At 42.2% G+C, this 27,273-nt stretch overlaps 2 protein-coding genes across 4 annotated transcripts in view; one reads left to right on the top strand and one right to left on the bottom strand.

Moving 5' to 3' along the window:
- Window positions 1–4,301: 4,301 nt before the first annotated feature.
- On the bottom strand, window positions 4,302–6,285 carry TIGD6 (tigger transposable element derived 6). The gene is given in 6 exon segments (XM_029216593.1): window positions 4,302–4,477; window position 4,657; window positions 4,698–4,785; window positions 4,787–5,304; window positions 5,483–6,045; window positions 6,048–6,285. Coding segments are annotated over 6 exon segments (1,584 nt in total).
- Window positions 6,286–9,198: 2,913 nt separating this feature from the next.
- HMGXB3 (HMG-box containing 3) overlaps window positions 9,199–27,273 on the top strand; it is a 58,360-nt gene continuing 40,285 nt past the window's right edge. For 2 of the 3 annotated variants that reach the window (XM_029216589.1, XM_029216590.1), the window contains exons 1-6: window positions 9,199–9,644; window positions 12,321–12,459; window positions 13,336–13,510; window positions 17,110–17,607; window positions 18,756–18,854; window positions 24,728–24,859. In XM_029216589.1, the coding sequence (XP_029072422.1) occupies window positions 12,323–12,459; window positions 13,336–13,510; window positions 17,110–17,607; window positions 18,756–18,854; window positions 24,728–24,859 (1,041 nt within the window). In that variant the 5' untranslated portion in view covers window positions 9,199–9,644; window positions 12,321–12,322. The remainder of the gene's footprint in view (window positions 9,645–12,320; window positions 12,460–13,335; window positions 13,511–17,109; window positions 17,608–18,755; window positions 18,855–24,727; window positions 24,860–27,273) is intronic. The other variant, XM_029216588.1, reaches the window with a different exon arrangement.

The following is a 27,273-nucleotide window of genomic DNA, read 5'->3' on the forward strand; positions in this document are numbered from 1 at the left end:
TGTTCAGGATGATGCCATAGCCTAAGTAGTTTACCTGTATCTCTACAGCTCAGCCTCCACACTAGTTATCAATCAATTTCTAAAAAATAATTTGACGTTTGCTACTTGTAAGTGGTTCTCCAATGTTTTCAGGGTAAGTTCAAAATGAATGCTTTAGCCCACAAGACCTTAAAAACTATGATCTTGCTTACATCTCCATCTTACCACACATCCTTTGCTTGACATACCTACCTCTGACCTTAACTGTTCCCAAATGGGCCATTTTGTAATACCCCAGACCTTTATATATGCTGTTCCTTCTGCCAGGAATTGCTTCCCCACCCCATATACCTAACTCCCTACTCCTCCTTCCAGATACTTCATATTAAGTGTCCCTTGCTCTTGGCAACATTTCCTATTGAATTCCTCTTCTCTCATGCAGGGGCTCCTTTGGGCTCTATCTCTACTCCTGTAAATTCTCTGACTATTCTCTAAAATGGCATTTACCACTCTGTATTATTATTTTTTGCCTCTCATCTATCTCCTCTGCTTACTGGACTGCTTGAGGGTAGGGTCATGAACTTAATTCATCCTTAGAGCCTCTCTGGCCAGCAGTGGGTATTTTATAAGGTCCAATATTTCAGTGATTACTGAAGGCATGGATATGTTTGATGGGTGGCTATTTCTCTAACACTGGCTCATTTGTAGGGCACATCAATTATCTGCCCAGGGTCAATTACATGGCCTGTGGTTATCAGTAGGTGAAGGGATAGGTGTGTATAATGGGGTGAATTGGGTAGTTTGAGGTACAGTTATTTCTAAGTCAGTTGTTTGAACAAGTCCCACATCCTATGTCTCTTCTCTCTTTTCTCGACTACTTTCTCAGTCTCTACTAAGAGAAATTACAAGTGGCTGCTCCTAGTTTCTTCAGTTGGCTGAATTGTCTCCCTTATGTAGCTCACCTCTGCCCTCTGGTGGCAGGAATATGCTCTACCACATCCCACTTCAAAGACAACTATGGCCCCAGTAGCAGAACAGTTAATAGGTCTGCAAATTTGGAGACCTGTCTATCCTTTGGTATTATGATTTGCTGGAAAGATTAAATTATAAGTGAAATAGTGCTTGACATAAATAGGCAATCAATAAGGCTTAGCTTCCTTCCTTTTTAACGAAAGAGCCCTTAGGAACAGGCTGTGTGGTTCTGGAACAATGAACCCCAAGATATTTTAGTGGTAAGGCAGGTCCCTGCCTCTAGATGGTAAGGTTCCAAATAGGATGGATAGTAATGACAACAGACAGCATTTGTAGAACATTTAGTCTGTGCCAGGTATACCTTTTTATCCTCATGACAGCACAATTGAGGTAGGTCCTTAGTCCCAGAAGGTTGGCTTACAGAGTAGATTGGTCAAATGGGACAAAACTATATCCTCAAGTGGGGTTGGAGGGAACAGAGAGTCAGGGAGAAGCCACAGAGGGCTTGATAAAGACAGCAGACCAAGAAAGGATAATATCAACCTTTTTTAGTTTAAAAAAGTGTCAAAAAACCCCTTATGTCCAAGAGAAGCAAACTTTCACCTGATATAAACCAGACTTTGCAGACTTTGCTCTCTTTTGGATGTGATTTCCATCTACTTGGATATAATTCATATGATATGTTAAATGAGTCAAGAATGTCAGATTTCTTTTTAAAAAAAAACAACCAAGTTTGAGTACATACTTACTGAATATTACTATATGCAAAGCACTTAGACAAAGCCTTTCACACTAAAGTCTTGTAGAAATGGAGAATCCTGCAGTGACTTTCTGTGGAAGGAAACAGGTTTAACTCCATAGATGAGAATTCTTCACTATCAAAGAATAGATTATACCCTGGACTGGAATAATATTTGAGCAATGATATTCATGGAAAAATTCTGCAAATCCTTTTAAATAGAGGACAGCCCTACCTTATCTCCAAGTCATTTTCTAGTAGAATTAATGCTTCATGCAACTTTAAAAATAAGGTGGCTTTGACATTACTTGTGTGTCAATTTATACACAAATGTTTACTGACATGCCTATGATGTTCCCAGCACAGTGCTAGGCACCTTTAAGGTTACAAAGGCTGAGTGGTCCCTGCTCTCGTGGAACTTACAGTCTAAAGAGCCACAGAACATTGGCAAAACATTTAAGTGCTTAACTGAATAGTTTAGAGACAAAAGTGCTGAGGAGTTGAGGGAGAGAAGGGTAGAGCAGGTGCTGGAGTCTTCAAGAAACGCTGGAAGAAAGAGGACTCCAATTAGTTCTTGAAGAATGTGTAAGGTCCAGCTTGGTAGAGAACAGGGTGAGGCATTCAGGCAAAGGCACACTAGCAGACATGGGTATGGAGTGAAGACAATGGCCCATGGTGGGGCCACACACACACTAAATTGTACTGAGCAACCAAGCAGTCAACTCCAGAGGGGGCTAAAACTCAGATGAATAGTCTTTTATTTCTGTAGGCATTTGAGAGCCCCCACAGACACTTGGGCAGGGGAAAGAGGTCTAACATTATGCGCAAAATGGACTTCAGGAGAAAGATGAGGGAAGAAATTAGAAATTTCGTCAGTAATCCTGACACAGATGATGGGAGCAGTTAAGGTGCTGATAATGGGACAGAACCACGCGACTTATCCAGAAGACACTATTTTCCTTGCTTATGTGTTAATAATTTAAAATATGTATAGTACTTTTAATTCAAGTTATACTAGTTCGTTAAAAGGAAAAATACCCCAAATAAGCTTTAAATACACATCTATTCAAACGTCTGCTGTTTTTTGGTGTTTTTTGTTCAGCGTGGAAGCAGTACTTTCTATGATTAATCTGCTTTATACATGTCTCAATTAAGTAACTGCAGAAAGAAGAATAACTGAATTGCTACGGGTTTCTGAAATAGCCACAAAATTAAGCTGGGGCAGGGAACTACACTACAACGCTAACAGGTCTTGTGTGTACCTTCTAAAAATGAAACTGACACTTATCTGACTCATTAGAAAATAGATACTAGGGTTTTAAAGGATATTAAGAATGCCTTTTTTAAAAAAATAATTAATTTTATTTATTTTTATTTTTGGCTGCGTTGGGTCTTCGTTGCTGCCCATGGGGGCATTCTCTAGTCATGGTGAGCCGGGGCTACTCTTTGTTGTGGTGCGTGGGCTTCTCATTACAGTGGCTTCTCTTGTTACGGAGCACAGGCTCTAGGCGCACGGGCTTCAGTAGTTGTGGCACATGGGCTCAGTAGTTGTGGCTCACGGGCTTAGTTGCTCCATGGCATGTGGGATCTTCCTGGACCAGGGCTCGAACCTGTGTCCTCTGCATTGGCAGGCGGATTCTTAACCACGGAGCCACTAGGGAAGTCCAAGAATGCCTTTTTTATAGGAGAAAAACTTTAAGATAAATTTGATGATAAATTTATACAGCTTTAAATAACTTAAATCAACTCTGCTGTAGCAGACTTCTCTGAAGAACAAACACAAAGGAATAAGGGTGATTTATGAAGTGATTTTAGGGAAGGGAAACATAGTGTGCCCTAACATTAACGACATGAGGCTGGATTATCCACAGGTGTGGAGAGGACCACTGTGGATTATCCAAATAATCCAAACACTCTCACACATGTCATCTCTCTCACAAATGTTCCTCTCACCTTGTCTGGATTTGAGAGGTACACTGGGATGTATGTTCTCTCCCATGATTGTGATTAACAGCATTCTCTGATATTTACCACATCTTCCAGATTGTATCATGTCTCCTCTTTCAGGCACTTTATTTCCCTGTACCCCAGCATCGTACTAATAATAATCCTGAAGTATTAAAAGATGCTTTGATAGGCTAGATGGCTCTTGTTAAGTCTTTTGGCACAGACAGATGCACCCCTACTGAGTACTTGGTGGGGCATTCAAGAGAATAGCTAAGAAGGTTCTGGAGTTACCAAATCAGCAGGAAGGAGTTAACAGTTCTGGAGTAAGAACAGCTGATACTTCTTTTTTTTTTTTTTTTTGACAGTCAGTGATTGGGAGTATTCAGATGGCCAGCTAAAGAGAGAAGTGCTAGAATCCAGATGGACCAGTGGTTCTTAAGCATGGACCTTGGACCACATCAGCATTGGCATCACCTGGGAACTTGTTAGAAATGAAAAGTCTTTGGCCCCAAATTCCATTCAAGAAAGTTTCCTGATTATTTCAGAAAACTGGAATGTTGTCACAATAATATTGCTTAAAATTTAAGTTCAATATCCTAGCTAAATAAATATTTATTCTTGTAAACTACATCTTCTAAATTAAAAGAGGCAGTTAATTTCTACATTATTTTGTTCAGAGGAACTGTGTAATTTTGGAATCAACAAGAGTTTGTGTCACTCTTCTCGTTAAATATTCATCTATGCCATTTAGCTGTCCAAAAATGGCATCAGGAACACCTACACAAGTGGAAAGGAACCGTCTAAGTTTCTGTGCACTTGAGCTGGCCTCTGTGGTGGTGACTTTTTGTTTTTGTTTTTGTTTTTTTGCTGTACGCGGGCCTCTCACTATCCCGTTGCGGAGCACAGGCTCCGGACGCGCAGGCTCAGCGGCCATGGCTCACGGGCCCAGCCGCTCCACGGCATGTGGGATCTTCGTGGACCGGGGCACGAACCCGTGTCCCCTGCATCGGCAGGCAGACTCTCAACCACTGCGCCACCAGGGAAGCCCTGTGGTGGTGACTTTTGGCTGCTGTGGTAGAGGTGCCTCCCCCTCATCTTCACTTCCAGCTTCATCAGTCCTTTCACCGGCCACCATGTCCTGGATGACCTGTGTCCAGCAGCTCCTGAGACATGATGAGACCATCATCTGCAGTGACAAAGTCCCAGAAATTTACTTCATTTGGGACACAGGTGGCAATCGTCACTGAGTGCCACAACTTTTCAATGACAGTATCTGGTTCACTGGCTGCTGCTTCTACGTCAGAATCTGTCAATTCCACAGGGATGGTACCTGCCTTCTGCCAGCATTTCACCACTGTGGACTGCTTGACTGACCACCATGCCACAGCAATCATGTCAATGGCCTGCTTGATGTCCACTTTTTCTTGATCTTCACTGCTGTTGAGCTTGAGGAGGATCTGTTTTAGCAGGTGCCTCCTATACAGCACTTTTGTGGTATGAATTATGCCAAGATTCAGTGGCTGCAAGACGGCAGTACACTTTGAGGGCAGATACCCCACCTGAATCCTTTCCAAGCGTGGAAGCACGTTGTGAGCGGAGCAGTTGTCAATCAGCAGGAGGATCCGGCGTTCTGCCTGCTTCATTCTGGCGTCCACTTGCATCAGCCACTCATTTTTTTTTTAACATCTTTATTGGAGTATAATTGCTTTACAATGGTGTGTTAGTTTCTGCTTTATAACAAAGTGAATCAGTTATACATATACATATGTTCCCATATCTCTTCCCTCTTGCGTCTCCCTCCCTCCCACCCTCCCTATCCCACCCCTCCAGGCGGTCACAAAGCACCGAGGTGATCAGCCACTCATTAAACAGATCCTGTGTCATCTACGCCTGCTGGTTGGCTCGGTAGTCACAAGGGAGGGAATGGACATTCTTGAGGCAACGTGGGTTGGCTGACCTACCAACAATCAATGGTCTCATTTTTTCAGTCCCTGAAGCATTGCAACAAAAGAGTGCTGTCAACCACTGCCTTGCTTTCTTGCCCCCTCTACAATGGTCCCCTTTAGCAGCAAGTGTGTGCTGGGGAAGCAACTGGAAAAACATTCCTGTCTCATCAGCATTAAAGATATCATCTGGGCTGTAGTCAGCAATTAGTTTTATAATTTCCCCTGCATGCCACTCATTAACCTTATCTATTCCTAGACCATTCATTAATCTGTCACTATGCTCTCTACAGACTGCTTTCAAAGCAATTCCATGGCGATCATGAAATCTGTTCAGCCAGCCCACACTTGCTTGAAAATTGTCATAGCCAAGCATGTTGGCCAAGTTTAGTGCTTTTTTCCGAATGACAGAACCAGTCACGAGAATGTTTTTGGCATGGATTTCTTGAAACCAAGCAAAAACAGCTTATCAATGTCGTCATAAAGAGCATTCCTCATCCTTTTCCACTGAGGTCCCACAGATGCCTCCCGCACCTTTTCTTCAAATTTGGCACGATCCTTTAAGAATGTAGACAAAGTAGAAGGAGTGATTCTGAATTCTTTTGCCACATCGCCTTTCCTCTTGCCTGAGTCCACAGCTTCCACAACTTTCATTTTCTTCTCTGGGGAGAACTGCCGACGTTTCTTGTTCCCCTTGTTTGCCATATCTGTAGAATGAGGGCCGGACCACAACTACCAGGGCTGTGTCTGTTCCTCCTCTTGGCTTGTTTTGCCACAAGTAAGGAAAACCGAGAAGACAAAATGGAGTGCCTATCAGGAACCAAAGATAATGGATTCCCCCTAAAAGATGGGTTCAGATTTTTAAAAATTGTATTAGAAAAATGATAATATAAGGCCGAAGCCAAGAGAAGATAGGATCATGCTACTGACTTTTTGTAGAGGTTATTTATACAGACTCATAGAATGTTTGAAATAAAAGAGATATAGTCTAGTTTACTTAAACTTTCTGAGCCTTTGTAAAAATAATAACAGTGTCTGGTCTGTCTATTGTGAGACTATACTGAAGTAACAGATGGTAAAAGAGCTTTGCAAATAGCAATGCATTGTATAAATTCAAGGAATTATTATCTGGCTCATTTTAAAGATACAGAAACTGAGGCCTAGGGAAGGGGCCTACCCAGGTTCATACAGCTCAGATTTCTTGACTCAGATCAGTGCTATTTCTGCAACTCCATAGTCCTGCTTGAAATTCCACCACAGTGAGATCTTCATAGCTCTATCGCTGCTTGGCTTGGAAGGATTTTTCACTGCCGGAAGATGTTTCTCATAGCCACACATTCATTTAATAAATATTTACAGGTGCCAAGTGGTAAGAACGCAGTGAAGAACAACATAGTCAAGGTCCCTGCCCTTATGAAATAATACAATGTGGTGTAGGGACATAATAAGTGAACAGATAAATTAGTTAATTACAGAGTGTGGTATGTGCTATGAAGGAAATAAACGTGACCCAACAGTAGCAGTTTTGGTAACTGCCTGCTTAAACCTTTTATCATGAGAGTCCTCAAAGAACAAGAGAAGCTGCTGTGCTTCAGGCTGTGACTGCCCCTTTTTAAGGACTGACTTTTGTCACTACCCCCACACATCTGTCTATCCATTCATGGCATCCTCTGTGTGCTAAGCACTGTGCTTGATGCCAGCCATACAGAGATGAATGCAGCATAGTGCCTACCATTGAGGAGCTTACCAGGGAAGACAAAACTAGAGTATGGAGTGCTATAACAGAGGTTACAGAGTACTGTGGACGAGAAGACAGAAGTGGGATGATCAACTGGGTGGGACACAGATGGGCAGTGTACTTCAAAGAGGAAAAAATATTGATGTTGGGACTTAAAGTATAAACAAATAGGAATTCATGAGATAGAAGGAAACATGTGTAAAGGCAATGAAGTACTATAGAAAATAAAAAGACATGATCAGGAAAAAAAAAGTCTTTGGAGAAGAGAACAAGGATCTTGGGACAATAAGATGCCTTTGGAGTTTTGTTTTTTGTTTTTGGAATGACATGATCAGATTTGCACTTTAGAAAGAGTCTTTTGGGTGCAAGGTGGAGAACCTAATAGGTAAAGTCCATTTTCCTAAGAGGTGGCCCTAAATCTGAAGGTAAATGCAGGCTACCCTAGTAGGCCATATATAGTTGGGATATGTTAATTTGAGTGCAACAAGAAGCTCCTGGAGGATTTTAAGCACGGAGAAAGATGACTGCTGTGTGAAGAATGGAATGGAAGGGTGTCGGAGAAAAAGAAAGAGACTGGTTAGGAGGCTGTTGCCGGAGTCCAGATGTGAGATAATGGTGGCTTGGGTAGAGTAATAGTGAAGATGGTAAGAAGTAGTCAGTTTGGGACTATGTTTTTGCGGATCTTGCTGATGGACTGGATGTGAGGTGCAAGAGGAGTCAAGGATAATTCCCAGATGTCTGGCTTGAGCCCTGAGCAATTGAGTGGATGGTGATGCCATTTACTGAAATGAGAACCAATTATTGGTCCTTTGTAATCATAATTTGTTACTTTCCATGCTTAATATCGCTTACATGTGGTAGGACCGGGATTCAATCCCAAGGAGGCTCAGCGCAAAGCTAGCATTCTGAACACTAGAGTGCTATATAGCTTGTTCTGGGAACAACCAGTACTGAGAAGAGATGTGGAAAGAGAATGAATCAAGAGCAAAACCAAATCTTGTAGGTCGAGATAAGTTTGAATTTTATTCTAAGTAAACAAGAGGACACTGGAGGGTCTTAAGCAGAGAGTGACCTAATCAGGCTTACAGTGCAGAAAGATCAATTTGCGTGTTGTGGAGAATAGATTGTAGAGGGAAAAGAGAGGAGATGGGAAGAAATTGCCCCAGTCCAGGCAGGAGATGACGGTGACTAGGAGAAGACTGGTGACGGTGGTAGATGGGGAAAAGTAGGCAGATTGGAAATGCACTTGCAAGGTAGTGAGGGTGAGGGGACTTGTACGAATGTGGCACCATCTGTGACATCGGCGGGAAGGGACAATAGAATCCTTATCTGATTCCAGAGCCTCTCCACATGGTCATTCAGCTCCGTTTGAATCACTCACTGCCATTACTGAGTGTGGGACGGTGGGAGAGACGGATTGAGGGCAGATCACTGGGGTGAGGAGGACGTCTTCATGCGGCACTAAGAAGAACCCTGTCCTGAACAAGCCGGGACAGAGTGATGAGGACTGGGGTCAGGCCTTGAACTCCGTGCTGGGAGGGTGGTGCTCGGGCTCTCCTGGCCAGACGTGGCTTTGACAGGCGAGGCGGAGCCTCGACCCCTCACGTTCGCCACAGCCCCGCCCTATTTACCTGAATGCCCTACGGCAACGCCCGGGGGCTGAGGGCGTCCACCGTGGGCGGCCGCAGCTTCCTCCTCCTCCCGGAACCTCTAGCAGGAAGTAGTCCGTCCGCCTTAGCGGCCCCCTTCTAAGCCTCTAAGCGGTTTCTAGGGGCCCGCCCCTCAGCCCGGGCTGGACTGTTGCGCCTGCGCAAGGGGTCGCAAGCAGTCACGCGCAGCCGGCCGCTTCCGGCGCGCCGCGAGGGCAGCCGGGACGGGTTTTCCTAGCGAGCCGAGGTGTGCTGCTGCTGCTGGTGCCGCTGAGCCGGTGCCGCGGCGACGCCCGTGTCCCTGCTGTCTTCCTCGGGCTCCCCGGGGCTTGACCCCCGGGGCTCTCGGCAGGCGTCGGTGAAGAGCCTGCAGAGAGAACCTGTGCTCCCACACCCGTCCTCTACAACCCCATATCACGACTCCGAGGAAGGGGAGAGAGAGGGGCTGTCGCGACTCCGTGCCGTGTGTCGCCGGGCGGGGCCGCGGGGCCGGGGCTCCTCTAGCCCCCGGGATGCGCGCGCGAGTCCTCGTCTCCACTTCCTTGTTGCCACTGCCACGACTGGAGCCGCCTCTCTCCGACAGCGGGGAGCGCGAGTGCGCTGGCCAGCCCCCCCGTCGAGCCCCCTGGCCGGGCGCCTCCGGGAATGTGAGCCGCGCGGCTTGCACGCTTCTCCGGGTAAGTCCCACCTTCGAGCGCCGCACCGCATCGCACCGGCTGGGCGCCCACGAGCTGGGAGCTGCGGCTCTCTGAGCCTTGTTGCCTCTTCTACGAAGTAGGAGTAGTGAGCCTTAGTTTCCACCTCCCGCATTCGGTACCTTTGGGACATCTAAGGCCCGTAGGCCGACCATGGCCCACTGCTGAGCTGTCAGAAGCCATTTAATGGGGTTCCGAGGAGGATCTGATAGGACAGTGAAAGAGTGTCACAAATTTCAAGTACTGCCTTACTTCTCTTTTACAGATTAGAAAACTGAGGCTTAGAGAGAGTAAGTAGATTGCTCAAGGCCATAGAGCTCTGTGCGCGTCCTGTTAAAATGGGTAACTTAAATTTAGTACCCTGATTTTCTGCCCTCCAGAGCCCTTGGTTTTAACCTTTATATTATCGTGCCTTTTTTTTTTTTTTTTTTTTTGCATTGCTGTACTGAGGCCTAGGATGTGAAAATACTCTTGGACCCAGGCTTAAACCGGGCTACTCAAACAAGCCAAAACTCAGTCTCTTCTTGCCTCTACGCCAATATGATTGTAATGACTTTGTTTTCTAATTTGTTTTGCTCTGGGTGCTAAAACCCTGTATGTCATTCTTTACAGAAGCTCTCCTGCAGTATTGCTTTTCTCTGCAAGACTCAAGGGCTGAGAAGTCAATTATGAAAGGCAAAAAAAGCACATCCCCACATAGCCTTGATTTGAACCCTAGCATCCCTTACCCAATGAAGGCACTGGCCTATCTCTTACCGAGCCAAGTTGTGGGTTATGTTCTCCAGAGTTGCACTATAACAGAATGCAGTGGGGTTCTTTTGTTGTTGTTTTTGTTTTGTTTTCCAATGGGAAGGGAAATCATTTAGACATGGTACAGAACTAGAAAGAACCTTAGGAATAACGTATTCTTAGCCTCAGGTATATCTTTGAAATTATAGGTGAAATACCTGTCTGCATTTTCTGGGAGAGGGTTTTTCCCGCTTTACAACATTCTCAAAGGGATTCTTGCCTCTCAAAAAGTTAGGAGCCACTGATTTCAGCCTCTTCAGTCTCACTTGAGGAACAACTGAAATTTAGGGAGGGGAATAGACTTATCTGAGATCGCATGGTTAGAATTTAGACTTGGATCCTGGTCTCCTGACTCAACACACAGTGCTTTTTTTCTCATTATACTTTATCAGATACCTCGTCATTTGTGGAGTGAGTTCTAAATGAGACGTGAGTGGGCCTTGTAATACACTTATCAGTTCCGTATTTACTTACACAGCTCCTTCTTCCCAGAATCCTAAATTATCTTCTGACAGATTTCCCAGAGCAACTATATTATTTCTCTCTCATAAAATTCAGGTGGTTTTTGGGAGCCTTTCTCCATCCAAGGATTGAGTCTGTGGGTAAAACTCCAGCTTAGCGTGTGGCCACAAATAAACTAACTCTTCTTGAACCCAAGGATTGAGCCTGTGGGTAAAACTCCAACTTAGAATGTGGCCAGAAATAAACTAACTCTTCTTGAACTAGTCATTGAATTTTTTTAATGCCTACCTTTCCCTAGGAGAAGCTATTAGTAGGTTTTTTGTTTCTTAGGCCAGTGCTAGAGAGTTAATATCAGTCTGTCAGATTACTGTTTAGACCTGAGTTGTTCAGTACCGTAGTTGCTAACCATGTGTGGTTATTTAAACCAATTACAATGAAAGAAAATGAAATCAATTGAGTTCTTCAATCACACAAGCCGTATTTCAGGTGCTCAATAGCCATAAGTAGCTACAGTATTGGAGCAGCACAGATGAAGAACATTTCTGTCATCACAAAAAGTTTTTTGAACAGTGCTGGTTTAGAGGGTTGTGGGTGGAGATGGGAGCAGTATAGTATAATGGAAGAAGGCTCACAGTTGGATTTTTGAACTAAAAAAATCTGCCTTTCAAGTTCCTGGGTGTGGTGGCCTTGGGCAGGTCGTTAAGCATCTCAGGCAGAGATGATTCACCTTTAATAATGAACCCTTTTTGTATAGCACTATTCTCAAATGGAGTTATGTCCTTGAGCCTTATCACTATAAGTGTGGTAAGGTGGGTGAGACATCTCGTTAATGTGTGAGAGAATTGAACCTAAAGCAGCTAAAGGACCTGCCCAAAGTCATACAAACAAACTGGCAGAATGTTGCTACATTACAAGAAACTTGCTACATATTGGCACTTAACACGTTTGAATGAATGAGTGAATCAGTGAAGCATTTTGATTAAGGTGATGCCATGAGGGAGTGTCCAGAACTGACTCCTGGCCAAGTATTTACCTGTTACCATATGGAATTCTTGTAACGTGGGGCTAATCTTTGAGTTGAAGGATTACTGAGCATCCCATGAGTGAATAAAAGTGAAAGGGCTCTCTAAGCTAGTGATCCCAGGTTTGCCTAGTCAGAGGACTCACCAGGTGCAAGTGTTAAGCACACGGATTGCCACACCCTTTAGTGATTCTGATTCAGAAGGGCTGAGGTGGAACCCTGGAATCTGAATGTTTAGTAGGTTCCCCAGGTGCTTCTTAGGCTCCATCTGATGAGTTTGGTAAATGACTGAGTCTTAAGGCAGAGATAAGGATCATTGGATCAGGAGGCCGCTCTCCCCTTTAGGGTAGGTTCTTGAACCTTGTTTATGTTTGACTTTCCTCTAGCCATGGATGCATCATATGATGGTACTGAGGTAACTGTCGTGATGGAGGAAATTGAGGAAGCCTACTGTTACACCTCCCCTGGGCCACCCAAGAAGAAGAAAAAGTATAAAATACATGGAGAAAAGGCCAAGAAACCCAGGTTAGCCAACACATTTTGATAGCTGGCATTTATAAACAGAAGCTGCTTGGAGAGCTGTGTTGAAGAAGACTTTAGCCTGTGTCCAGTTTCACTGAGAGTGCCATGTCATTTGTTGAAGTCTCCTGATGGGCAGTGGGGTTGGGGGGAGACGGTGATTGAGAGTGGGAAGTGGCCGATTGATGCCAGCCGTTGCCATTCCTGTCCAAATCTTGGTCGAGTTTCTAGGCTTTAGCAGGAAATATACATACAAATGGTGGAAGCTCGCTACAAGAGAACCACTGTATTTATTATTAATGCCATTGTTATTTAAATATTTAATTAGGACATCAATAAAAATTTGGAATTACAAATAGCGCCAATGATATCTATAAAGAATATCCAAATTGCAGCTCTAAGCTCCCTCTTAACTGTGAACACTCCAGACTTCTTGCTGAGGCTCCCAGCACTGGGTCACTTTGATAGTTCTACTTGCTTCCCTCTCTCAGCCTTGGCGAGGTGCTGTTGACCAGTGAGATGACCAAAGGCTGTGTAGAAGAGTAGGGTGTGAGTGGTAATTAGTCCTCTCATTAACCTTTTCCTGAAAGTGGAATGACGGGACACCTTTATCTATCTTTGCCCATGTTGGGATTTAAGCCCTGCAGAAAAAGTGGTCATGGAAAAGTAGACCAGACAAGCCTTTGCTTCCACGTTTCTGGAGGGAGAAACCTCCCCCTGTTCACCCTTTGGGGGTGTTATTTAATCTTTGCTTCGGTCTCTATTTAGAGAAATGCTTTTGAAATGAAAAGCTGGGTTTTGTATTTAGCTCTTCACTACTCAAACATTGTAGTATTTACTGGTTGAGTGAGGGAAAACCTTAAGAAGTCCTTGCTTCCTCAGGTCTGCTTACCTTCTGTACTATTACGACATCTACCTGAAAGTGCAGCAGGAGCTCCCCCACCTCCCTCAATCTGAGATCAATAAGAAGATTAGTGAGAGCTGGAGGCTTCTCAGTGTGGCCGAGAGGAGTTACTACTTGGAGAAGGCCAAACTAGAGAAAGAAGGTTTGGATCCTGTAAGTAATTTTTTTTTCCCTCTTCTTCAGCTAATACGTCCATTGCCTTAGTGGTGAGGCTTTGGGGAGTCCAACCCCCTGTTCTCCGGTTTCCTTCTCTCTTCTTAGGAAAACTTTGAGTTGAGTCATTTTTACCTTTCTTGAGTCTGATATTGTCTGCTTCTTTTTTTTTTTTTTTTTTTTTTTGGCTTTGCTGCGTGGGTTGGGGGATCTCAGTTCCCTGACCAGGTACCAGGTATCGAACCCAGGCCATGGCAGTGTGCCAAGTCATAAACACTGGACCGCCAGGGAATTCCCTGTCTGTTTCCATTTCGGTCACGTCCTGCACTCTCTTTACTCTTTGCTTGCAGCAGTACATGATCTCCAGTGAGCCTTAGGTTCCTTTTCTGAATTTTAGCAAAACTTGGAGCCACTTGTCCTTGTGGGTAGTTAGTGTTATTTTTCTTTTATAGAGTAGCTTCTACAGGCATTTTCCCTACACCATGAATTTTCATGTTATCTATTGAGTGTAAGTATAATTAATTTGTGTTGTGCTCACCACTGTCAGTTATAACGTAATCAGCAATTAGGCTTGCAAGTTTAGAGGTAGACACAGCTGCTTTATTTAAGGCCACGTTCTTTTGTTACCACTGGTGACTGGTGGTATTGAACTGTGCTAGAAGGAAAAGTGGAAGGCTAAAGGTGAAATTGATGGAGGACATTGAGCCTTTGAGTGCTTGGATTAAAGAATAAGCAAGGAAGCACTTAGGTTTGTGTCTGTCAGCCGTTTTGTTATTTCTAGTTCACAGGAATAAAATGGACTGACAACTGTTAACACTGCTGTTTTTTTTTAAATTTATTAATTTAATTAATTTATTTATGGCTGTGTTGGGTCTTCGTTGCTGCGTGCAGGCTTTCTCTAGTTGCGGCGAGCGGGGGCTACTCTTCGTTGCGGTGCGCGGGCTTCTCATTGCGGTGGCTTCTCTTGTTGCAGAGCACGGGCTCTAGTCACGTGGGCTTCGGTAGTTGTGGCACGCGGGCTCTAGAGCGCAGGCTCAGTAGTTGTGGTGCCCGGGCTTCGTTGCTCTGCGACATGTGGGATCATCCCGGACCAGGACTCTAACCCATGTCCCCTGCATTGGCATGCGGATTCTTAACCACTGCACCACCAGGGAAGCCGTGCTGTTTTTTTTTTTAAACTGAAATTCCTGCAGGAAAAATAACCTTGTTATTGCAGGCTGAAACCTTTTAACCTTAACTCCTTTTTTTTTTTTTTCAATTGAAACAATTGTCTCTAACTTCTTTTTTTATAATGAAGAGCAAAAGTTCTTCAGGAATGCAACAACTATGTTATAGCAGAACGGGTTGTATTTCCCTTAGTGGAGCCCATCTGCCACTGATTATGCCATTTAGATTATTTTGTCCTTGTTGGCTTGGCATTTACCTTCTTGGAAGAGCTTTGTGTTACCTACAGTCTTGGAGATGCCACTCTGTACTTCTCCTATAGATGATTTGTTTGTAAACTGTGAGTCTGGGAAACAATCCCTGTGGAGAGGGGGAGGCGGAGTCAAGGAAAGGTACACATATTATTTTTGGTTTCTCCATTAGAAGGTCACAAACTTTTTGCCCATGATATAAGAAAATTTTACCTAATCTTGGAGTGATATGGTTTTTAAAACCAGACACTAATATAGGTCCTTATTAAGGCTTTTTTTAAAAAAAATTTAAGTAGATCATCTATAGTGATTTTTCCTTAGCCATATGTAAATTTATATCTACCATCATCTCAACCACTACCCCCAAGATCATTAATAGACTAGCTCTAATATTAACTAGCTGTAACCTTGGAAGAATCACTTAACCTTTGAGTCCTGCTTTCCTCATTTGTAAAATGGGGATAATAGTATCTATTCACAATGTTTAAAATGGACAATGTAAAACACCTAGCTGAGTTCTGACTTGGTGAGTAAATAACACTCTTTAGTAGATTAAATGTCCAGTGACCATATAATAAGAAAAGGTGGCATTTAATGAGCATCTGGAATGTACCAAGACAGGCTTTATATGCTGTTTGACCTCTCCCTGATTACCTGGTGTACAGATGGGACCCTCCTGCCTGCCTACTTAGGGAGCCTCTCAGAGACCTTGGGGCAGGCTGTCTCCTTGGCAGCCCTTCAGGTCTCCTGCCAAGTGGCTGGGCCCATGGTTCCAGTGTCATTCCTTACAGTCTGTAAGATGACTGCCATTCATGCTGCCCTGGTTTCTTGTGCTTGGATTTGTTGATTAAGTCCAGACCAACCTATGTATTTGCCACCATTTAGTCTTGTTCTCTTGACCTGTCTGCTTCAAAGCGTGACTTGAGAATATCATTTCTGCATTATCCCTCCAGTAAAGGCTCCATAAAGGATTTGGACAGTCTGCTTTCATGTTTCATCTCAGTGCTTCTTTTAACTTTTATCTCTGAGTGCTTCCTTTGTACCCTAAGTAGTCTCATTGACTTCTTGCTTTTGATTTATTTAAGGATCCTTTTGTAATTGACTTAGTTCCTTTTAAATGATGCTTCTGAAATTATTTTTTGGTCTGTTTAATTTCAGTTCTCACTTATCTGTTCATTTTGAACTTTTCTATCTTCCTCATTGGGTAACTTTCAGTTTAAATTGAAAAAAATAAAAGCACCTTTTTCTTGGTGCCAGTTAGCCATGCAGGGCTGTGCTTCTAGTACCTGGTCTCCTTGCTCCTTAGAAGACCTGGCCTGGAGTCCCACCTTTACTACTTACTAATTCTGTGTTTTGGGAAAGTTTATCCTCCTTGAGCTTCAGTTCCCTCATTTGTGAAGTGGGAATAATAATAGTACCTAACTTAGTAGTATTGCTTTAAAAGTCAGGAAATTATTTTCTGAACCTTAAGATCCTAGGTCATTGTTAATATTTATATTCTTCTCCCTCCCCATCACCTCCCAATATATTCAGTGCTTATCAGATAACCACTTCCCTATACACATTCTCTCATGAAGCCTTCTTATTGATTGATAGCTTTGTGATCTGTTCATTCTCTTCTTTGCAAGTCTGGAAGAAGCCAGTGATATCAGAATCCTTGCTTGCTGCCCTGAGATCCAACATGGCCTGTTGGTTTGTATTTGATGCTTTTAAAGGTTTCACTGAGCATTATACATTCTGGTATCTAAATCTTCACCTACTTTGGAATCCTAAAGTATCAAAGCTGGAAAGGAACTCATAGATAGCCAGATTCAGCTCCCTCGTTTTACAGATGGGGCAGCAAGGCCAAAAAAAAGGGAAAGGATTTGTTTAAGACTATGCCAGACCTGGGATTTCAGCTCACAGTTTAAGATGCCAAGATCAGTGCCCTTTCTGGAATCTAATCCACATTATCTGTCTGCTATGTGATTGAGTGAGTAAGTTACATTGACTAAAGTGTGATTCAGATGACGATGACATTGCTATTGGCAGAGGCTGACCCTAAGTCTTAGGTCAAGAGAATGGAGTCTTTCTGGTTCCTTTGCAGAAAAAAACGAAGAAAAAAAAGGCTTATAAGTATATATCTATGTGGTCTTATTCCATTTATCTCTGCTTGTCTCCCCGACCTGGCTTTTTCATCCTCAGAACTCTAAACTCTCTGCACTGACCGCTGTGGTTCCGGACATCCCAGGTTTCCGCAAGATCCTCCCTCGCTCAGATTATATCATCATCCCCAAGAGCAGCCTGCAGGAGGAGCGGAGCTGCTCTCAGCTAGAGCTGTGTGTGGCCCAGAACCAAATGTCCCCTAGAGGACCATCCCTTGTGTCCAACACTGCCTTGGAGACAGTGCCCAGCCATGCAGGCATGGCAGAACAATGTCTGGCTGTGGAGGCCTTAGCTGAGGATGTGGGAGCCCTTGCCCAGCCAGGTGCTGTACAGGAGATCACCACCTCAGAGATCCTCGGCCCGGATGTGCTCCTAAATGAGGCTTCCCTGGAGGTAGGGGAGAGCCACCAACCTTACCAGACAAGCCTGGTAATTGAAGAGACCTTAGTGAATGGCTCACCAGACCTCCCCACTGGAAGCCTGGCTGTGCCCCACCCCCAGGTTGGGGAGAGCATGTCAGTGGTAACAGTCATGAGGGTAAGTGACTTTGGTTCTGATGATTTTGCTTTACCTGGGATTGTTAAAAAGGCGGCTAGCACCATGCAGTGTGATTCTGAAATAGTGGTAAGTAAGAATACTGGTGTGGCACTTCTAGTTGGACTGCAGTTCTCTTGAACCTTTTTGTCCCCAGGCTTGGTCCAAGTCCCCAGGCTTCAGTTTCTTAGGCACTCTCACCAACTCCTCTTGCCCAGTATAGCCAACATTTTCTTCACATGAGATAAGGTATATTAACAGGAGGGATGGGGATGATATTTGGGCTGTCCATGAGTCAGAGCCAGGATCTGTTTGGCTATTAGTATTAGTTAGAATTTTATGTTCCCTTAAGATTGTTTCAGCAAACACAATGGCACCTTGAACTGTTCAGGAGAATTTTTTAAAATAATCTTGTTGGGCACAGAGTAAGTAGGAAGAAGGAAGTTCTCTTCAGGGCCAGGTTGATGGGACTAATACTAAGAAAGAAGAGGGAGGTATCTCCCCAGTGGCTTTTCTGTCATGCCCAGTTGAGGAGAAAGAACAGTGATTTCTGTGATTCCACAGCCTGGTCCCCTGGAAGTGGAGAGTTGGGGAGCTGCCACCATGCTATTACTCCGGGTGCGATGGCATCCTCAAAGAGGTAGTTGTTCTGCTTAGGCTAAGAGGACCAGCATGCGGCGGCCCCTATGGCCTAGACGGATGAGAGCAGATAGCCCTGCAGAGGATTCTGTGCCAGGCGTAAATCTGTTTTATTACTTGTTGCCGCAGTGCTGTTTATGATGATGAAGCATGCCACTGGTTAAGGCAGATTAATAGGTCACTAAGAACATTTGACAGGGTCAGAAGAATTGGGTTCTTTCACTAACTGCTTATGTGATCTAGGAGTTCTGAGTCTCTTCAGAACCTCAGTTTTCTCATCTGTAAAATGAGGATAGCACATTCCTTGTGGTACTGGTTTTCTCTGTCTCTGTTTGTTCTTAATTAAACTTTTATTTTGAGATAATTATAGATTCATTCATTTTTTTGATGTGCCCGTTGGATAAGCACTTTATCTATGGTTATTGGACTTGATTGGTCTTCAGTGTTGTGGATGGTCCTGGGTGTTCTTCACTTCCTCTCAATAAAACTTTCTTCTCTCCATGTACCTACAGGATTCCAGTGAGATTAGCTCCTCTGCGCCAGCTGCACAATTCATCATGTTGCCTCTTCCTGCCTACTCGGTTGTGGAGAACCCCACCTCCATCAAACTGGTCAGTGTGTGGGGAGTTCAAGGAGATTAAGGCTCCATAAGAATTCTCTTCCAGGTAGTTTTCTAAAAGTCTTAACAAACTTAGGACATTGGGACTGGCAAAGATCTCAGAGGTTTTTCTGGTTCAGGTATTCTTAACTGGGGGTGAGGGAGTGGGGGAGGGTCTGTGAATGGACCTCCGCAGGAACCTCCTCAAGGAGGTCCAGTTCAATGGACCTCCATGAACTCCTCAAGTTACATACAAACTTTCCTCCTTGAGAGAGTATTTTCCTGGGATAGGTTCCATGGCTTTTATCAAGATTTCTGAAGCAGGGCTCCCCTGGTGGCGCAGTGAATGAGAGTCCACCTGCCGTTGCAGGGGACACGGGTTCGTGCCCTGGTCTGGGAAGATCCCACATGCCGCGGAGCGGCTGGGCCCGTGAGCCATGGCCGCTGAGCCTGTGCGTCCAGAGCCTGTGCTCCGCAACGGGAGAGGCCACAGTGGTTAGAGGCCCGGGTACCGCAAAAAAAATATATATAAAATAAAATTTCTGAAGCACACGTGTTTTAGAAAAATTGAGGGATCACTGATCTAATTCAATCCTGTTATTGTGCAGGTTAGGAAAAAGGTCCAGAGAAGAGAAAGGACTTGTTCTCTCTATGATTCAAGGCCACTGGGCTGCAAAACAAGGCAGAACGAGGACCCTGGGTCTTTTGATTCTCAAATGTTTTTTCCATCACACACTGCAGCATGTGGGCTGAGATTTATTCCTAAATATCTCATGTTTCTTTATGATATTGTAAATGGTATCTTGTTTTTAAAAAAATATTTATCTATTTGGCTGCATTGGGGCTTAGTTGCGGCATGCAGGATCTTTCATTGCAGCACGTGGGCTTCTCTCTAGTACGTGGGCTCTCTAGTTGTGGCCAGTGGGCTCTAGAGCGCCCAGGCTTAGTTGCCCCACGGCATGTGGGATCTTAGTTCCCCAACCAGGGATCAAACCCACGTTCCCTGCATTGTAAGGGGGATTCTTAACCACTGGACCACTAGGGAAGTCCCTGTAAATGGTATTTTAAAACTATTTTCAATTTCTAATAGTTCACTGCTAGTATATAGTAATACAATTGATTTTTTGCTTATTAAACTTGTGTGCTGCAAGTTTGCTAATAAACTCATGTATTCTGCTAGCCTTTTCGTAGATTCTGTTGCATTTTTAACATAGATGGCAGTGTTGTCTGCTAATAGTTTCATTTCTTCTTTTCTGATATGGATTCCTTATTTCTTTTTCTTGTCTTATGGTTTTGTCGAGGACCTCTCCAGTACAGTGTTGAATAGAAGTGGTTAGAGCCGATATCTGTGTTTTATGCGTCGTCTTAGGGGGAAAGTATTCAGTCTTTCATCATTAGGTTTAATATTGGCTGTAGGTTTTTCAGAGATACCCTTATGTTTAGGAAGTTATTTTTGCTGGGAGCTTTTATCAGGAATGGATGTTGGATTTTTCAAATTTTTTGTGTGTCTTTTGAGATGGTGGATTTTGTCAAAATTTTTCGTGTTTTTTTTTCCTTTTTTAGTTTGTTAATGTGATTAATATGATTTTTCAAATGTTAAATCAACTTTGTGTTCCTGGGATAAACTCCACTTGGCAATGATGTATTATCCTTTTAATATATTATTGGATTGGATTTGATAACATTTTGTTCAGAATTTCTGTATCTATATTCACGAGGGATATTATTGGTCTCTAATTTTCTTGTACAGTGTTTGTCTTGTTTTAGTATCAAGGTAGTGCTTACCTCATGGAATGAGTTGTGAAATATTTTCTGCTTTTCCAATTGTTTTTGGAAGAGTTTTGTGTAGTACTGGCATTATTTCTTCCTTAAATGTTTGGTTAGAATTACCAGTGAACTTATCCGGGCCTGGAGATTTCTTTGTGGGAAAGTTTATAATGGCAAGTCCGATTTTTAAAATATATATAGGACTACTCAGATTATCTATTTTTGAGTGAGCTTTGATAGTTTGTCTTTCAGGGAATTTGTCCATTTCATCTGAATTGTCAAATTTATTGACATAAAATTGTTCAAAACATTCCCTTATTCTTCTTTTTAAAAGCTGTGGTAAAATATACATAACATGAAGTTTACCGTTTTAATCAATTTTAAGTGTACAATTCAAGTGCTGTTAAATATATTTACAATGCTGTGCAATCATTACCATTATCCATTTTCAGAACTTTTTCATCTTCCCAAACAGAAACTCTGTATCTATTAAACAGTTACTCCCCATTCCCCACCCCCCCTGTTTCCACCCCAAGCCCTGGTAATTGCTATTTTACTTTCTGTCTTAGTATTTGTGTGTTCTAGGTACCTCAAATAAGTGGAATCATGCAAATATTTCCTTTTTGGTCTGACTTTTTCACTTAGCATAATGTTTTCAGGTTCATCTGTCTTGTAGCATGTATCAGAATTTCATTCCTTTTTACGGCTGAATAATATTCTATTGCATGTGTATACTATTTTTTTTTATCTATTCATAAACATTGATGGACATTTGGTGTGTTTCTACCTTTTGACTATTGTGAACAGTGCCACTATGAGCTTTGGTATACAAATGTCTGAGTCCCTGCTTTCAGTTCTTTTGGGTATATACCTCAAGAGTACAATTGCTGTATCATGTGGTAATTCTATGTTTAAAGTTTTGTGGAATTTTTATCCTTTTAATATCTATAGAATTTGTAGTGATTTTACTTCTCCATTACTGATACTGGTAATTTGGGTCTTCTTTCTTTTTTCCTGATAAGCTTGGCTAGAGGTTACTGATTTTATTGCTCTCAGAGAACAAGGTTTTGGTTTCATTGTTTTTCTCTATTGTTTTTCTGCTTTCTGTTTCACTCATTTCTATCGTTCTTCTGCTTACTTTGGGTTTAATTTGGTCTTTTCTAGTTTCTTAAGGTAGAAGCTGAGGTCATTGATTTGAGAGCTTCTCTTGTAATATAGCTGCTTAGTGCTTCATTTCCCTCTAAGCACTGCTTTAGTGGCATCCCCCCCAAATTTTTTTTTAATAAATTTATTTTTATTTATTTTTGATTGTATTGGGTCTTGCTGCGTGGGGCTTTCTGTAGTTGCAGGGAGCAGGGGCTACTCTTCACTGTGGTGCGCAGACTTTTCATTGCAGTGGCTTCCCTCGTTGCGGAGCACAGACTCTAGGTGTGTGGGTTTCAGTAGTTGTGGCACACAGGCTCAGTAGTTGTGGCTTGTGACTCTAGAGTGCAGGCTGAGCAGTTGTGGCTCATGGGCTTAGTTGCTCGGCAGCATGTGGGATCTTCCCGGACCAGGGCTTGAACCTGTGTCCCCTGCATTGGCAGGCAAATTCTTAATCACTGTGCCACTAGGGAAGCCCATCCCACAAATTTTGATACGGTGCAGTTTTCATTTTCATTCAGTTCAAAGTATTTTCTAACTTCTTTAACCCATGAGTTACTTAATTATTTTCCAGATATTTGGGATTTTCCAGGTGTCTGTCTTTATCAATTTCTGATTTGATTCCATTGTGGTTAGAACTTTGTATTTTATAAGGCCTGAATCCTTTTAAATTGATTGCAGTTTATTTTATGGCTCAGAATATGGATTGTCTTGATAAATGTTCTATGTGCACTTGAAAAGAATATGTATTCCTGCTGTTGGGTGGAGTGTTCTATACATTTCAGATTAGGTTGAGTTGATTGATAGTGTTTCTTATTGATTTTGTATCCTTCCTGATTTTCTGTATACTGTTTCTGTCAGTTATTGAGAGAAAGCATCCATCTGTCATTGTAGATTTATCTGTTTCTTTTTGCAGTTCTATTAGGTTTTGTGTCATGTATTTTGACTGTTATTAAGTACACAAACATTTAGGATTGTTACGTCTTCTGGATAAACTGAATGCTTCTTCATTATGAAATGACCTTTATCTCTGGCAGTATTCTTGCCTATGAAATCTACTTAGTTCTGATATCAACCTTTCTTTTGATTATTGTTATTAACAAGGTATATCTTTTTCCATCCTTTGACCTGTTTGTACCTTTGTATTTCTACTGTACCTTTTTTGGTAGGCAGCGTATAGTTTGGCTCTAAGAGCAAGACCTATCTGATGATCTCTGCCTTTTAATTATAGTATTTAGGCTGTATGTGTTTAATGTGATTATTAATGTGGTTTGGTTTAAATCAGTCCTCTTACTGTTTGTTGTTATTGTTGGTCCTATCTGTTTTGTTGTACTTTCTTTTGAAATAAGTATATTTTATGAATCCATTCTATCTCCTTTGTTGGCCTATGAGCTATTAACTTTGTCTTGGTTATTGTATTGGTTTCTTTTAGGATTAATAGTACATAGCTTTAACTTGTCACAATCTGTCTTATCCTCTAAAACCCCTGCTGTGGATAAACAATACTTTCTTCGATAAGAAAGTTGTAATAAACTAATTATTTTTCCTGAGCCTTTCCTGTTCTGGAAATTTATATTCTTTCATGGTTTAATAAGTGTCAGCCAAGCTCTTCTAGAAATACTTAAGAAGGCAGCATCAGCCTTGAACACTAGCATTATTTCCTAAAGTCATTTCTATAAGTTGCTGTTCAGGAGTATTTCCAAATTCATGGTAATTTATTTATAGCACTAACTTTGCTCTGAGGGTGTATTCAGAATGAATATTCCATGTGGGGCCACAGTCTGAGAAAAGATAAGATATAATGTTTTACCCATTAATAATAGTCTCACAAACTTTTTGCTCCTCAGGATATATCCATTAAGCAGAAAGGGCAGGTGATTTTACAGAAGAGGAACAAGGGCCCAAGAGCTAAGATGACTTACCCCCAGCTCATTCAGTATGTCAGTGACAAAATTGGAACCCAAACCCTGGTCTCTTTCCTTGGTGCCACACAACTTCACACTCATCTTTGACCTGCTGTCACTGTCATAATCACCTTTTCCTTAGGTGTTCCGGCCAGAGGTAGCCTAGAGGCAGCTTGGTGTTTCCCCAAGGGAAGTTTTTGCTTTCTGGCCAGGCTAGGGGGGTTGGGATTAGTAGCTGAGTAAACCGTAAGTGACAGAACAAATCTGATAGGGAAGTGTTTTCTTTCCAGCATTAATCAAGAAATGGAGTGTGGCTAATTTCTATTTGTAGCTGAAATGTAATACATTCTGTTCAAAGGGAAATCATCGGAGATGGTGCAAGCCGGTGGCAGAATATATTTGTATGCGGATGATCAAATTCTGTGGCGTGTCAGAGGACCTGGTTTCAACTGGAGTTCCCTCTCATTATTTTAGCGACTGGACTGTTTTTTTATATCTTTGAACCCTAGGTCCTAGGTTCTCTGATTTTTAACTAACAAGAATGAAGAAGCAAATTCTTTGAAGTATTGAGAGCCAGAGGGTGCAGCAGGATGCATGGAAGTAATCTTGACCAGGAATCAATAAGATCTGTCTTCTGGGTCTAGCTCTGTCCTTGAGTCACTACATGATTTGAGGCAAAGCATTTAACTACTCTGAACCTCAGTAGTAATAATACTTCATAGCATTGCTGAGAACATTAAATGAGATATTGGTAGAGTGTTTAGCACTGTGTGGTACTTTGCTTAATTAATTGCAACTCTTCTTACCTTTATACTTCTGGTACCTAACTGTGTAACCTTGGGCAGCTGTCTTTCTTCATTTGAATTCACTTTCTCCATTTCTAAAAACTGAACTAGTTAGTTGTATCTTAGGACCTTTCCAACTCTGACCTTTTAAGATACCATGAATTGGCCTTCTGCAAGCTGGTATCCTCCTGGCATTGTTGTGGTTATAATGGTCATCAGGATCTGACAGAGATTAGACTGTGGTGTTGATTCTGACTTGCTCTTTTCTTTTTGTTTTTTAAACACAGACTACTACGTACACCCGACGGGGCCATGGGACATGCACCAGCCCAGGCTGCTCCTTCACATATGTCACGAGGCACAAACCACCTAAGTGCCCTACCTGTGGTAACTTCCTAGGAGGGAAGTGGATCCCAAAGGTAAAGTTCATTGGCCATCACTGCTTTGGAAACCGCACAAAGTAGGCTTATTATTCCCTTTAAGAACAGATGACTTAAATTAATATTCATTTAATTTTCTGACGACACAAATAAGTCAGTTTCTTTCTTTTTAAAAAGAAAGAATAAAATGTTATCCGTAATCTCATACCATCCAAAGAAAAGCTATTGTTAAGATTTCAGTATATTTTCTTCCAATCTTTTTCTGTGGATATACAAGTTCTGTATCTTGCCTTTTTTTCCTTTAACATATCATGCCATTAAATATTCTTCAAAAACATTATCTTTAATTGCTTCATAGTTTTCCATGAATGACTACACCATGTTAAATCATTCATTTCTTGTTAGGGTTACATTTTTAACAATCCACCCTCCACACTGACTGCTTAGCTATTCACACGCACAGCGCACATCTCATTCCCTAGCCCAGAGTCCTTTTAGTTTCATATAGTTCCTATTAAAAGTGGCGGTCTTTAACCCGATATTCAGGTCTCCCATAGCGTAATGTTCCAGATGTATACCTCTGTCTCCAAATAAATGGTGCTCAGTAAATAAATGAGCGTTAGAGCTGAGCCCCTGTGACGTTCAGTTCAGCACATGTTCGTTACCTGTTGTATGCTGACTACATGAATCATACATACTCGCCACATTTTTGATATAAATTATTTAGGGACAAAAGGACTAGAATAGTCAGGTGGTTTTACAGAGAAGATGGTTTGGAAACATCAGTAGAATTTGGGTAGATAGAAGAGGAAAGAAGGCATTATTTTTGTGAAAATAGCTTAGATTAGGATTGTGTTCGTCATGTGTTTGACTCATGGTCCAAACTCATTTCTGTAGAGAAAACTTAAATAGCAGCATACTTAAGTCCCTTTGGGCGGTTTCCACAGAATAACTCTCAGAAAATTACTGGATGGTGACTTTTGTCCTCTGGCTGAGTGTTGGAGTTCAGGATAGCACCAGTTTCGGAGGCAGAATAGGTTAATAATTAAGAATACAGTTCTGGAGTCAGCTTCCTCAGTTCAAACCCTACTTCCCAAGTATTTAGCTTTGTCACCCTGGGCAAGTCATTTTATGTCTCTGTTCTTGATTTAGGCTTCCTTTCATTTGTAAATAGAAGTTAACAATAGTGCCTACCTCATTAGGGTTATTGGAGGGGTCAGATGAAATGATCCATGCAAAGTGGATGGCACATTCCTAGTGTATTGAATATTTAATCCTCAGTAGGGCTTCACTGCTTCCATTGTTGGCAGCAATGTAATTAATATTAACAGCAACAGTAGAGACAATTAACATTTCAAGGGGCAGGAAGTACCTAGGGCCTTGTGGGGTTTTTAGTGTGCACTGTGAAGCCATTTCATTTATTCCCACCCTAATTATTCTCCCAAAATGTACTTCCCCAGCTGCAGTAGGAAGATTGAATTGGATAGTTGTTGGACTCCTGCTTGGTCCTTCTTCATTGATGCACAGCAGGTCTGTCAAATGACCTTATTTCCTGTGCTTTTGCATGAAAGAGTGTAACCGATCCTGTGCCTAGTCTGCTTCAGATTCTGTTTTTACTTTGGTTTTCTTTCCTTTTTCATTTTGTCTTTTTTCCCCCCTTTGATTGAATAACTTTTGAGCCATTCTCTTTTTGAGATCAAACTCATGACATGAAAACAGTTTTTTTCTTAGCTACTTGTCCTGTCTTTACTTGCTAAGTCAGAATATTTTTCCCAAAGGTTTTTGCAAGAACTACCACGTAAAGAGTAGATACTGTGATTTCTAAATCTCATAGGAACAGAATACCTGAGTGTGAGAAGAAAAAAGGTAACGATGTAGCATCAATGCACTTAAAATTTTAGAGATAAAGGTGACGTTGGTTATCAGCTAGCTCAACTCCCAAATTTCCAGCTAAGGAAAAAGAGATTCAGGAGAAGTGACTGGTTACATTCACATTGCTAGTTATGCTGTCGCCTTTTCCACTAAACCATACTTCTCAGGCATTGCTGTGCTGTTTACCTGCAGAATCTTAAGATTTCCTGAGTTCTGATTTTTGAAAGAGCAATTATGAATAGTTTCTAAAAGCTCCAAATGTGTCCATGCCAGTCAGGAAATGACTCACCTTTTCTTATATTGTTCTGGAGTTCATACTGGCTAAAATTAGCCCAAGGAACATGTGGCACAGTTCCCAGTGAGCTGGATGGAACAAAAGATGGTATATAAGGCTCAAGGTATGGTATATAGCTCAAGGCCTCATTACTGTGGGCTCTCTGATAGCAGTAATTGAGGTCTCTGATCGAGGAACTGGTAGTATTTGCCTTCCATCTTGAAAGAAAGTGACATCTAAAAAGGGCAGGCTGAGTTAAGGAAATGTAAGATCACCAACTAGAGTTTTTTGCTCTGATTGCTTAAAT

Source organism: Monodon monoceros, unplaced genomic scaffold (genome assembly GCF_005190385.1).
Source record: "Monodon monoceros isolate NGI ecotype Baffin Bay Population unplaced genomic scaffold, NGI_Narwhal_1 Super_Scaffold_12, whole genome shotgun sequence".
Classification (NCBI taxonomy): Eukaryota; Metazoa; Chordata; class Mammalia; order Artiodactyla; family Monodontidae; genus Monodon; species Monodon monoceros.